Here is a 13,701-nt window from a genome sequence, read left to right on the forward strand (position 1 = left end):
TGGGATGAGCACTGGGTGTTATTCTGTGTGTTGGTAAATTGAATACCAATAAAAAGTAAATTTATTATTAAAAAATTAATAATACACTATATGCTAATTTGAACTTAATAAAACAAAAAAATATTTCCCTTTTAAGGAAAAGTGTATGTTGGTCCAACTATCCCTTCTGATACCAAAAGATGTACTATACACACTAGGTATCTTGGATAGGGAAGGCAATCCAAGAATCCAAGAGTCTTCATTTGGATATTTTACTCATGTCTATTTATTAAGTTACTCAAAAAGCTGCTAATTTGAGTGGAGCTCAGAAAAAAGAAATGTCTCTGTCTCATATCGAGACTGTGGTGTAAGCTACTATTCCACATGGGTGCTATGATTCAGCACATCCAATGGTGCTTGATATGTCAATGGTAGAAAGGGATGCTGCTGGAGTCTTTGGCAGTCCTCCATGTATGAACTGCAGGGCAGGCCCTTAGGATTTTGGAGCAAATTCCTGACGTCCTCTATAGGCAACTACTCTCCTTTTGAGAAATGCCTCTTGCCTGCTACTGGGCCTTGGTAGAGACTAAACGCTTAACCATAGGTCACCAATTCTCTGTGAAACCTAACTACTCATCTTGAACATGGTGTTTTCTAACCCCCAAAACCATAAAATTGGGAATGCCGTGCAACAGTCCATTATCAAATAGAATAGTCTTCATTTATATATGATTTTGCCTTCCATGGTTGCTATTACCTGATGTTCAGAAGCAGATGATCCTTCTGAGATATGTTCAGAAGGTCTTTAGTGGCCTAAGCTACCTCACCATGTATGTGTTATTCATAGCACTTCATCTCACTAGGACAGCATTTTGTCATCTCACATTATCATAAGAAGGAAGGTGAGTACAGTACAATCAGGTATTTTGATAGAGACAAAGACCATATTCACATAATTTGTATTACTATACTGTTGTGGATTTTTGTATTTTATTATTGCTGTTGTTAATCTCTTACTGTGCCTAGTTTATAAATTAAACGTCATCACAAGTATGTATGTATAGAAAAGCAAAGTATATATAGGATTCAGTACTCTACACAGTTGCAGACATCCACCTAGGATCTTGAAACACATCCCTTCACACCAATATAAGGACTGATTACCATATATGTGATCTGGCCCAAGCAAGAACTGCAGAAAATTCATATGAAGAAGTAGCCAAATGCTCACAGTCTCTACTTTTTGCTATGATACCTTCTCTCTACCTGACTGAGCCCAAAACCTTGTTGGGGGATCACTTTATTGAACTGACAAAAGAGGAAAAGATTTGGTTTGGTATACAGAAAGCCTCAGCAGTGATATGTGGGTAGAGCTCAAAAGTAAATAGATGTAGCACTACAGCCCCATTCTGAAAAATCCACAAAGGTCTGTAGTGAAGGGCAATTCTTTCAATGGGGAGAACTTTAAGCAATGAACCTGGTGTTCACTTCCTTGGAAAGAGAAAAGGCCAGATGTAACAATGTATACTGATTCATGTGCTTGGGCCAAGGATTTAGTTGAATGATCAGGGACATGAAGAAAACACTATTGGAAAATTGGTAACAACAAGAAAATTTGAGGAAGAGATATATTTACATGCCTTTCTGAATCAGTAAAAACACACAAGATATTTACGTCTCCCGTGAATGCTCATCAAAGAATGATCAGCGGAGGAGGATTTTAATTTTAATTTTAACTTGGTTAGTGGATAGAGTGACACATTTCGTGCGTACTACTCAGCCTCTTTACCTACCACTTCTCTCATCACCCATTGGGCTCATGAACAAAGTGGCCCTGGTGGCAGGCATGGAGGTTGTACAGGAGTTCAACAATATGGAGTTCACTGACCAAAGTTATCCTTACCATGACCACTGCTAAGTGCCCAATCTTCCAGCAGCAAAAGCAAGCCCCCCATAGGACATGATTCCATGGCATGATGAGCCTGGATATAGGTTCATTACATTGTTGCTTCCATAACAGAAGTGCAGTAGCTAATGGCATAGAGACTTTCTTTGGATACAGATTTGCCTTCTCTGCATGCAACTCTTCTGCCAAAACTACCATCCAAGGACGTAGAGAACTTTTAATCCACCATTACAGTATTGCACACAGCATTGGGTCTGACCCATTAACTCAATTCACATCCAATGCAGTGTCACAGTCATCCCATGCTCATGGAATTCACTGGTCTTACTACATTTCATACTATCTTGAAGCAATTGCCCTGATAAGATGGTGCAGTGAACTTTTGCAGAATTAGTTATACTACCAGCTAAGTAACAATACTTTCCAGGGCTGGAGCAAGCATGTTCAGATCTCTGGAAGGCCATATATGCTCTGAATCAGCACTCATTACATATTGTTCTTCCTCCCAAATAAAGTTCTGTAACCAATAGATAGAAATGGAAGAGGCACCATTCATATTATCGTTAGCGACCCACCAGCAAAATGTTTGCTTCCTGTTCCAATTAACTTATGTTCTTCTTGCTTTGAAGTCTTTATTCCAAAGGGAGAAATGCTCCCAGCAGAAGACACAACAAAATTCAACTGAACAAAGAGATGAGACTGCCTTCTCACCCCTGGGCTACTCATGACTTTGAATGAATAGGCAAAGAAGTAAGTTGCTGTGCTGGCTGTGGGGATTGATCCTGGCGACCAAGGGAAATTGGACAACTACTCCTGAATGGAGTTAAGGAAGAGTATAGAAGAATACAGGAGATCCTGTAGGACCACCATTAGTGCCACCAACTCTGTGATAAGGTCAATGGAAAACTACAGCCATTGAGACAGAATTACCAATGACCCAGACACTTTAGTAATGAAGTTCTTTGTCACCCCACCAGCTTAGGAACTATGACCAGCTTGGTACTTGCTGAAAGCACATTCAATACAAAATGATTAACAGGAGAAAACAGGTATAAATATTAACTATGATCATGTGATTGTTACAGAAGTGAAGACTGTATTATTGTATTTGCTCTTTATATTTGTGTGTGAATATATTAAAAAAAATTTTTTTAGTTTCTTTCTTTTCTAATTACCTTATCGTGTAACTGAAGATAAATTGGCTTTCTACCATAGGATGGTAGTATCTCTATTTTCCATTATAGTATTCAACTGACTGAATATCAAGGACAAAGTAAAAATCACCCCAAACATCACATTCCCTTTTTTTTTTTTTTTTGGTATTTTGATTCATTTTCAGTTGTATGTATGCAGGTTAGTTGTATGATGTTAGGTGGAATTATGACCTTGTGTTGTCTTTATTTTGAGATCAAGTAGAGTTTAAGGAGAAGTGTATAGGTGCTAGGTGGATAGGCAATGAACTTGTACTGGCTAATTTTATGTGTCAACTTGCTGGGCCACAGGGTGCACAAATATTTCTTTGACTATTGCTTTGGGTTGTGACTATGAGACTTTTCTGGATGATAGTAACTTTTGAATTGGCAGAAGAATAAAGTAGATTGCTCTCCCTGATGTAGGATTGTCATCAAACCAGATGAAGGCCTGAAAAATCACAAAACGCTAACCTCCCCTGAGTAAGAGGGAATTGTCCTACCTGGAGGACATCAGACTGAACCATTAGCTCTTCATGTCTGACGGCTTGTCACTTTCACATTAATTCTTCTTGATTCTCAGCTTCCTCCTGCCGATAGACTAAACTGGGACATCACCTCTTACTGGATTATAGCACTTTCTAGTCTTTAGACTCAAAATGGGACATAGACTTTGCAGTTCAGTTTTGTAGCATGTGAACAATGGAATATTATTCAGCATCGAAAAGGAAGGAGTTTCTGACCCATGCTACACACAGATAAACTTTGATGACATATTAATTGAAATAAGTTATCTATTTTTAATAAACATATATTTTATTCAGATCTATATTTTTAGGAAAACTGTGGAAATGATACAAAGTTCCCATATACTCTGCTCTCAGTTTCCCCATTTACCATCCTAAATAACATGGCACATTTGTCACAAATATGAACACACTAGTTTTAACTAACAACTGTACTTTATTTGTTTACTTTGTTTTTAACCAATGCCATTTTTCATTGCCAGAATCTCAGCCAGCATACCACGTTGCATGCAGTAGTCATGTCTTCTTCTCCACCTCCAGACATAACAGTTTCTCCTAATGTTCTTTTCTTTCTTTATTTCAGGTATGATTACATACAGCACTAGTAGTCTCAGGTGTATAGTATAATGATAAAACAATTCTATAGCTTACTCAGTGCCCATTACAGTATGTGTAGTCTTAACTTTTCTTGAGCTTTAAAATATTTATTTATTTATTTGTTTGTTTGTTTATTTATTTATGAGAGAGAGTGTGTATGTGTCTGTGTGTGTGTGCAATCAGTGGGAAGTGCAGAGGGAGAGAGAGGGTGAGGCAGAGAAGCAGACTCCAAGCTTATTGTAGAGCACTACTTGGGCTGGATCCTAGTACCTTGAGATCATGCCAAAACAAGAGTGGGAGGCTTACCCAACAGAGCAACCCGGGGGCTCCTTTCATTTTTTTGTTTTTCATGAACTTGACAGTTTTAAGGAGAACTACGCCAACATTTTATAAAACCTTCACATGGAGTTTGTCTGGTACTGTACTCAGGATTAGACTTGGGTTGTGGGTTATGGGACAAAGGTTACTGGACAAAGTGCCATATGCATCACATCATACCAGTAGGTACATACTTTCAGTGTGACTCATCACCACTGCTTTTAACCTGATCACCTGGCTAAGGTGGTATTGCTAGATTTCTCCTCTGTAGGTTTAGTCCTCTTTCCTCATTCCACAATGTGACTTTTGAAAGGAACTTAACTTGGGTAGAGCCCACAAATAAGAGATTGAGAATCATCCTGTAACCCTTTGAGAGCAACCTACAAAATCATTAAAAATTCTTTTTTTAAAAAAGATATTATTTATTTATTCATGAGACACACGCACACAGAGACACAGAGAGAGAGAGAGAGAGACAGATACAGAGGCAGAGACAGAGGCAGAGACAAGGGAGAAGGAGAAGCAGGCTCCATACAGGGAGCCTGACATGGGACACGATCCCAGGTCTCCAGGATCACACCCGGGGCTGAAGTTGGCACTAAACCGCTGAGCCACCAGGGCTACCCAGAAATTCTTTTTAATGTGAGATTTGTCTATTGTCTCTGATTTATTATTTATTTATATAAGCGGTTATATCAATAACAACTTGTGGATTTTTTAAACAATGAGGTACATTTCAAATCAGTGTCATTGATTGTGTTACTCAATATTTTTTCCCATTTTTTGGCACTAGGCGATGGAAGGGCTTTCCATTGGCTCCCTCTGTAATATTCTCATTACACTGTGAGTGACTGTGCATGTGCGTGTATGTGTTAGCATCCTTATCTTCTAGCATTACAAGGTACTCCAATTCATCTTGCACATTCCCTGCCCCAAACCTAGAATCAGCCATTTCCTTAAGAAGTATTAATTCACTTTCTTGGATAATGATATCAGATACCAAGTTCTGGACTCTAGACCACTAGTGGTAATCACAGGTTTCTCATTCTATTCAAAAGATATTATTTATGACCCTACTTAACACCTTTAATTGCAAGAAGAGATCACCTTTTCCCCATAATCTATTAATACATATTGAATTTTAAGTTCTGTATCACACCTAGTTCATGTGCTTTAATTAAAAGAAAAGGGACACTTTAGGGAATGACTTTCCCCAGACTCCTATATTATGCATCATTCCTGTTTAAATACCGCTGCAGGAAAGGCAAAAGAGAAGCATTTCCCAGTAAAAATTCCATGTGAGAGTTGATTTCAGAAGGTGTGGGATGAAATCAAGACCAACTTTATCTTTGGCATGCAGGCAAGAACCTGAGCCTCAGTGACAGCAAAGAGCTCAGACAGAATTTTAGAACACTTTTTTTGTTCTTTAATTTTCATGTGAGTGAGAAATTCTTTTCTTTATTGAGAAGAAAAGAGGATGACTGAACATCCTAACCTTTGGATAAGCTCATATCGAAACTGGTAAGATTTGTGTTGGGGATTAACTTACTTGTATTTAATGCTCAGAGAAAATTTATCTGATCAATGCTACAGTGCACACCTAACACGTTTTTACGTGTTAAGTTTGTGGAAAGATAGAAGGTTTAGGGAATTTTCTAGAAGTGTTTTACAATCTAAGGTGAGGAGTTGGAATAAAAGAAATGGACATCAGTTCCTGGTGGAGAGATAATCACATAGAAATAATACCTATTTGAGTGTCCCAGAAAATACTCCACAGAGATGATGATTTTACTTTGGAAGGAATAGGAGTCTTTTTCAGTGGTAACTGAGTATTGAATAGGACGGAAGAGTATTGGATTGTATCAAGAGTAAATTCTCCTAAAATTTTCATTCATTTTATGAATACTTATTATTATTAAATATGTACTTCTTTCTAGATGCTTAAAATCAACAGTGAACAAATAAAAATCACTTTCTTTATTTTGCTTCTTTCATGTATGCCACTCTTCTATTATTATGTGAACTATACAAATTTCTAGATAGGTAGATAGGTAGATGGGTAGATAGATGATAGATCAATAGGTGGACTGATAGAATGATAGATAGATAATGCTTTTATAATACTTAATTGTTAGATACCATGAACAAGATTTCATTCCTCTTTACTGGATTTGGACAAAAAATGTATTTGGCCATCTCTGGAAACTACAGTGGAACCTGTAGTGAATGGCAGTGTTGTTGGGGCATGAGGTGTAAAGTCCCTGAGTCCAGAATTGGCTCTACAGCTGACTCACCCACCTTATCAAACACTTAAACCTTCATGTGGCCCTGGGAATCTTGCTTTTCCCGCAGCCCATGTCAGAAGACAGTTTGTATGAACTAGTAATATGCCAAGGTGATTAATAAACAATCTACAAGGATTAGGTTTTTAAAGCTTTATGTTTAATGCAGCATGACTATGGCATATTTTGAACTCTCAAATGAAATATATTATGGAGAAGGTCATCCTCCTAACTTCTATTCCAAGAATGCAACATATAAATAAATGAATATACATACATATACATTGATATGTACGTATATAATTTACTATTATATATAATAATTTAATACATTAATGTATAAATTTAAAGATACAAGGTTTTAGGGGTTCCAAGTGGCTCTCTTGGTTAAACATCTGCTTATGCCCCAGATATGATCTCAGGGTCGGGAATCGAACACTGTATCAAACTCCCTTCTCAGGAGAAAGGCTAAACTTCATCCCTCAGCTCCTCCCTCCACTGAAGTCATGTTTACTCTCTCTCTTTTTCTGTCAGTGATCTCTCAAAAAAAAGTAATAATTGTTTTAATTAAAACAAAATTAAAATGTTTTATGATAGACACTGAGGAGGGCACCTGACGGATTGAGTGCTGGGTGTTACACTATATGTTGGCAAATTGGACTCCAATAAAAAAAGATATACAAAAAAAAAAAAGAAACTGAATTGAGAACTGTAAAAATACAGAAATTATTAAGAATTAGTAACAGTGAATTAAACTCAGTTGAGGTAGTAAAAGATTAAAAAATACGTTTCACAATGGACTGACCAATTGACTGAATATTCACTGCTAAAATATTGATTGTTTATCTCTTGTCCTCTCTGCCTCTCTCTCTCTTTCTCTCTTTTAGGTTTCATTACGGAAAACACTATCAAATGTTTCTACATCATTCCTTGAATGTTCAGAATATTTACTGAAAGATACTTTGCAACTAAACTACTATGTTGAAATAGTATGAAAGTGCATTATGTAAATCATGATGAATTTTCCCCATTTTGTAGAGTTGTATCCAAATAGATCCTTGCTAGAAACTAAAACAACACATTCAGCTCAGAAAGATGCCTTCTCTTGCCGAATCCTCTAAATTAATGTTTATTATGCCTAAATAATCAGGTCTCTATAGTTATTGCTTTATTTCTTGTTTCATAAGCAACCAAGATAATAAGTTGTGAATAAATGTTGTGGTTTCCACTTTATTCAGAAGAAAACAAATGAATGGTGGGGATTATACACTGGTAGTGGCACTTCCATGATCAAACATATGGATTAAACCTCCAAATACAGAGTATTCATTTCACAGAATGATTCCTTGCAGATTAATTATTTCTAACTTGCATTTTCCCCACTTTGCCTGAAATAATGCAGCAAAATAACAGTACTACTGAGTTCATACTGTTAGGATTGACTCAAGATCCTATGAAAAAGAAAATGGTATTTGTAATATTTTTCATTTTTTATTTGGGAACTGTGGTTGGGAATTTGCTTATTATTGTAACCATCAAGTCCAGCCGGACACTTGGGAGCCCCATGTACTATTTCTTATTTTATTTGTCCCTTGCTGATTCCTGCTTTTCAACTTCCACAGCCCCCAGACTAATTGTGGATTCACTCTCTGCAAAAAATATCATAACTTACAATGAATGCATGACTCAAGTCTTTGCACTGCATTTCTTTGGCTGCATGGAGGTTTTAGTCCTCATCCTTATGGCCTTTGACCGGTATGTGGCCATCTGTAAGCCCTTACATTACCCAACCATCATGAGCCGGCGGGTCTGCACCATCCTAATTGTTCTGGCATGGATTGGATCTTTTATCCATTCTACAGCCCAGATTATCCTGGCTTTGAGATTGCCCTTCTGTGGACCCAATTTGATTGATCATTACTGCTGTGATTTGCAGCCCTTGCTGAAACTTGCTTGCATGGACACTTTTGTGATCAACCTACTGTTGGTGTCTAATAGCGGGGGCATTTCCTCAAGCAGTTTTGTGATTCTGATGATCTCCTACATTGTCATCTTGCATTCACTGCGAAACCACAGTGCGGAAGGGAGGAAAAAAGCTCTCTCTACTTGCACTACTCACATCATTGTGGTAATCATATTCTTTGGTCCCTGTATATTCATTTATACACGCCCCCCAACCACTTACCCCATGGACAAGATGGTAACTGTATTTTATACTATTGGGACACCTTTTCTCAACCCACTTATCTACACACTGAGGAATGCAGAAGTGAAAAATGCCATGAGAAAGCTATGGCATATCAATATTACCTCAGAAAGCAGAAGATGAATTGAGGACTTCGGTTGATTACTTAATCTGTACAGATATCAAATATGATACTGTGTATCCTGATTTACACAACACACTCTAATATATCACACCAGAGTTCCTTACTTTTTTCGGTACTTCTGCCCTTAAACTAGTAGCTTCCCTTACTTATATTGCCAGCCTGGTTCTTTCTTTTATTGAGAGCTCACTTCTGATGTTGCTGATTAGGAAACACTGCTCAAAACTCTGTCTACACTCTGGTATGTTAATAAGAAAGATATTTATACAATCACAAGTGTTCAAAAAATGATCATCCATAAATAAAATATTTTATGACTTGTAATTACCTCTATAGAACGTTTCAAAAAAGATATCTTACTGTCTTTTCAACACATTCAGAGCAATGGAACTATTTTTTTTGTGTTAGAAATTCCTTACATTATATCATTAGTTTGTCTTTATTTTTTTTATTTTTCATTTCTTTTTAAGATTTTATTTATTTATTCTTGAGAGACACAGAGAGAGAGAGGCAGAGACACAGGTAGAGAGAGAACCAGGCTCTATGCAGGGAGCCTGATGTGGGACTCGATCCTGGGACTCCAGGATCATGCCCTGGGCCAAAGGCAGGCACTAAACCACTGAGCCACCCAGGGATCCCCCATTAGTTTATCTTTAAAAAGTTCCACACAAGTGAACCAAAGGTCTAAAGGTGTGTGTGTGTGTGTGTGTGTGTATACATATTGTGTATAAATAAGTATACATATATATATACACACACACACACACATACCTTAAATATAAATATATAATATACATAAATCCTTTATATATATATTTCTTATTGTTTCTTTTGGCTATTAACATAATTGATGCATTATGTATGGGATTTTTAAAGTGTTATATTACAAAAATATTGAGATATCCAGCTAATTTGTGTGATTGGTATATAAGTGCTATACCAAGAGAATTCTGTAAGCCAATGAGGGAAGGAGAGAAAATAATCTAGGCTGGCAAGACTAAATAAGAATTTAAAATACACCATAGATACAACATATTTTCTGAGATCAAAGTAGAGAAAGGTAAAACCTAGTTTGAAGGGAAAAAATGGGCAAGATGGTGGAAGAGTAGGGGCCTCAATTCCCCTGGCCCCACCAACTTCCAAAAATAACTTTCAAACTATCCTGAAAACCAACAAATCTGACCTGAGATTTTAAAGAGAGAATAGCCTGTACCCTACAGATAGAAAGGTTTTGGCTTCTAACAAAGTAGGAGGGTGGAAAAAAGTAAAAAAGAATTCAGTCGGGGAGCGTCCCTATGAGGAGCGGGTCTAAGGCGGCAGAGGGAGCCTCGGGACAGGAAATCCCAGCCCCGGAGAAAGGGGAAAATTAAAATTCTGGACCGGATTCTTCCGGGATGGAAAGGCGCTTAGCAAGGGACTCGGGCCGATCGAGGGAGGGGCAATGGAGCCCCCAGGTCCCCGGGGTCACTAACACAGGAGGTGCGCCCCAGGGGAGAGCATGCCACACACCCCGGGCCAAGTGAGGTAAAGGGCTGGAGGGCGCCGGGGGGACCTCGGGGAGAAGCCAGTAGGTCAGGAGGCGGCTCCCTGTGGAGGGGGCTGCACCCTCTGCCTTCGGGTGCTGCGACCCCAGGAGCGCGATTCCAGCAGCGCAGGCCCTGGATCCCAGGGCACCAGGGGGCACAGTCCAGGATCCTGCGCTCCCCCGGGACAGACCGAGGCTGGGAAGGTCCAGGACAGTGAGGACGTTCATGCCGCGGTTGGACCCGGAGCTGTGCAGGTCAGCAACCTGTAACCCCTGGAGCATCCAGGCCCTTGCGGACTGGGAGCTGTGGTGGTTACTGCGGGAGCTGACTTCAGGGCTGGAGAGCTGGCCCCCGTCAGTGTGGTTGTTCTTCCTGGTGTCACTCTGTGCCTGGTACAAAGTGGGGCTGCCAGGGAAAAGGGGCATCACAGGATAAACAGCTCCCACGGAGCCTGGAACCCAGTGGGAGGGAGGGCAGCTCCCCCAGATGCACACACCTGAGAATCAGCACAGCAGGCCCCTCCCCTTCTGGTCCCCCAGAAGACCAGCTGGAAGGACAGGGGAAGAGCAAGTTCTTGACCGAGCAGCGCTGGAAAGCTCCAGGGGAAGTCAAGGGATTTACAGTATATAGAACTAGAAGGCATCCCTCCTTTTGTTTTTTCCTTTTTCCAGTACAACTCGTTTGTATATCAGACTGTAAATTTCCAATTTTTTTTTTTACTTTTCCAACCTTAGCTACAATATTTTACCATTTTTAAGTTTCTTCCTTTTTGACTTTCATATTTAAACCATTAAGACCATTTTCATAGGTCTTAGATATATTTTCCACTTCTAGATTCCCTTCAACATACTCAACCTAATTTTGGGAGATATACAAGATATGTTTTTTTGTTTTGTTTTGTGTTTTTTGTTTTCTCTGCCTCATTTTGTTCTACAATGGTGGAAGTTATTTACCTTCTAAAACATGACCAGAATACACCCAGAACCAAGTGGTATACCATGCTGGATCATTCTGTGAGATTTGTATTCCCATTCTGCCCCCCTCTTTTATCTCATTGGTGCTTTGGTGGTCAGTTTTGGGGCTTTCTACAAGTATTTCCTGTTTATATAAATTTGGGACTGAGTAGATTCTAACATACAGAACTTAATATACACAGAAACAAAAGGATCACCCTCTAGGACCCCTCAGGTAGACTACATTCTCCCTCCACTACACCTTCGTCACCACCAATATTTCCCAATCCCCCTCTCCCTTATTCCTCTCCTTTTTTTTTCTTTTATTTTTCCTCTTTACATTTGCTTTTTTCTCTTCTTTTTTCTTCTTTTTCTTTGGGATCCTTGGCCTTTTATTTTTTACTTTTTTTTTTAAATTTGCTTGTCATTTTAGTGTTCCTTTTGTTTTATTTCATTCTGATCTATGTTCTCAATTTCTAGTCTCTGACCACGGCAGAATCATCTAGGATGAAATTTACTTAGGTTGTAGTTGATATTCTTGGCTCAATCCATTCATACAGCCATTCTGCACTGAGCAAAATGACTAGAAGGAAGAAATTCCCACAAAAGAAAAAATCAGAAACTGTTCTCTCTGCCACAGAGTAACAGAATTTGGGATACAATTCGATGTCAGAAAGCCATTTCAGAAGCACAATTATAAAGCTACTGGTCACTCTGAAAAAAAAAGCATAAAGGATTCAAGAGACTTCATGACTGTAAAATTTAGATCTAATCAGGCTGAAATTAGAAATCAATTAAATGAGACGCAATCCAAACTGGAGGTCCTAACAATCAGGGTTAATGAGGTGGAAGAAAAGTGCGTGACATAGAAGACAAGTTGATGTCAAGGAAGGAAGCTGAGGACAAAAGAGAAAAACAAAAGACCATCAGGAAAGGTTAAGGGAAATAAATGATAGCCCCAGAAGGAAAAATCTACATATAATTGGGGTTCCAGAGAGTGCCGAGAGGGACAGAGGGCCAGAAAAGAATTTGAACAAATCATAGCTGAGAACTTCCCTAACTTGGAGAGGGAAGCAGGCGTTCAGATCCAGGAGATAGAGAGGTCCCCCCATAAAATCAATAAAAACCGTTCCACACCTCAACATTCAGGCTCTCATTCAGAATAAAAAGAGAGATACAGAGCTTCCAAGATAGGCAGAAATTGAAAGAATATGTGACCACCAAACCTATTTCAGCTGTGCAAGAAATAGGAAGGGGGACCCTGTAAAAGAAAGAGGAAGCACCAAGAAATAATCCACAAAAACAGGGACTGAATAGGTATTATGATGACACTAAATTCATATCTTTATATAGTAACTCTGAACGTGAAAAGGCTAAATGATCCTATCACAAAGATGCAGGTTTTCAGACTGGATAAAAAAGCAAGACCCATTTATTTGCTGTCTACAAGAGACTCATTTTAGACCGAAGGACACCAACAGCTGAAAAAGGAAAAGTTGGAGAAACATTTAACATTCAAATAGTCTTCAAAAGAAAGCTGGGGTAGCAATCATCACATCAGATAAAATAAAGTTTATCCCAATGACTGGAGTAAGAGATGAAGAGGGACACTATTTCATACTTAAAGGCTCTATCAAAAAAAAAAAAAAGGATCTATTAAACAAGAGGACCTAACAATCATGAATATTTATGCCCCTAATATGGGAGCTACCAAGTAAAGCAATCAATTAATAACTAAAGTAAAGACATACTTAGAAGATAATACACTAATAGTAGGAGACTTCAACATGACACTTTCCATAAATGACAGATAGTCTAACCACAACATCACCAAAGAAACAAGAGCTTTAAATGGTACGCTGGACCAGATGGATTTCACAGATATATACAGAACTTTCCATCTGAAAGCAACTGAATACACCTTCTTCTCAAGTGCACATGGAACTTTCTCTAGAATACACCACATAATGGGTCACAAATCAGGTCTCAAGCAATACCAAAATATTGGAATCATCCCCTGCATATTTCAGACCATGATGTGTTGAAACTAGAACCCAATTGCCAGAAGAAATTTGGAAGAAACTCAAACACATGAA

At 38.6% G+C, this 13,701-nt stretch overlaps 1 protein-coding gene across 1 annotated transcript; it reads left to right on the plus strand.

Annotated features, from left to right (window-relative positions):
* The first annotated feature begins 8,195 nt into the window (after positions 1-8,195).
* On the plus strand, positions 8,196-9,128 carry LOC140613369 (olfactory receptor 4C11-like). The gene has a single exon (XM_072791900.1). The coding sequence runs from the start codon at positions 8,196-8,198 to the stop codon at positions 9,126-9,128; it is 933 nt and encodes a 310-aa protein (XP_072648001.1).
* Positions 9,129-13,701: the final 4,573 nt, after the last annotated feature.

This window comes from Canis lupus, chromosome 21, assembly GCF_048164855.1.
Source record: "Canis lupus baileyi chromosome 21, mCanLup2.hap1, whole genome shotgun sequence".
NCBI classification, from domain to species: domain Eukaryota; kingdom Metazoa; phylum Chordata; class Mammalia; order Carnivora; family Canidae; genus Canis; species Canis lupus.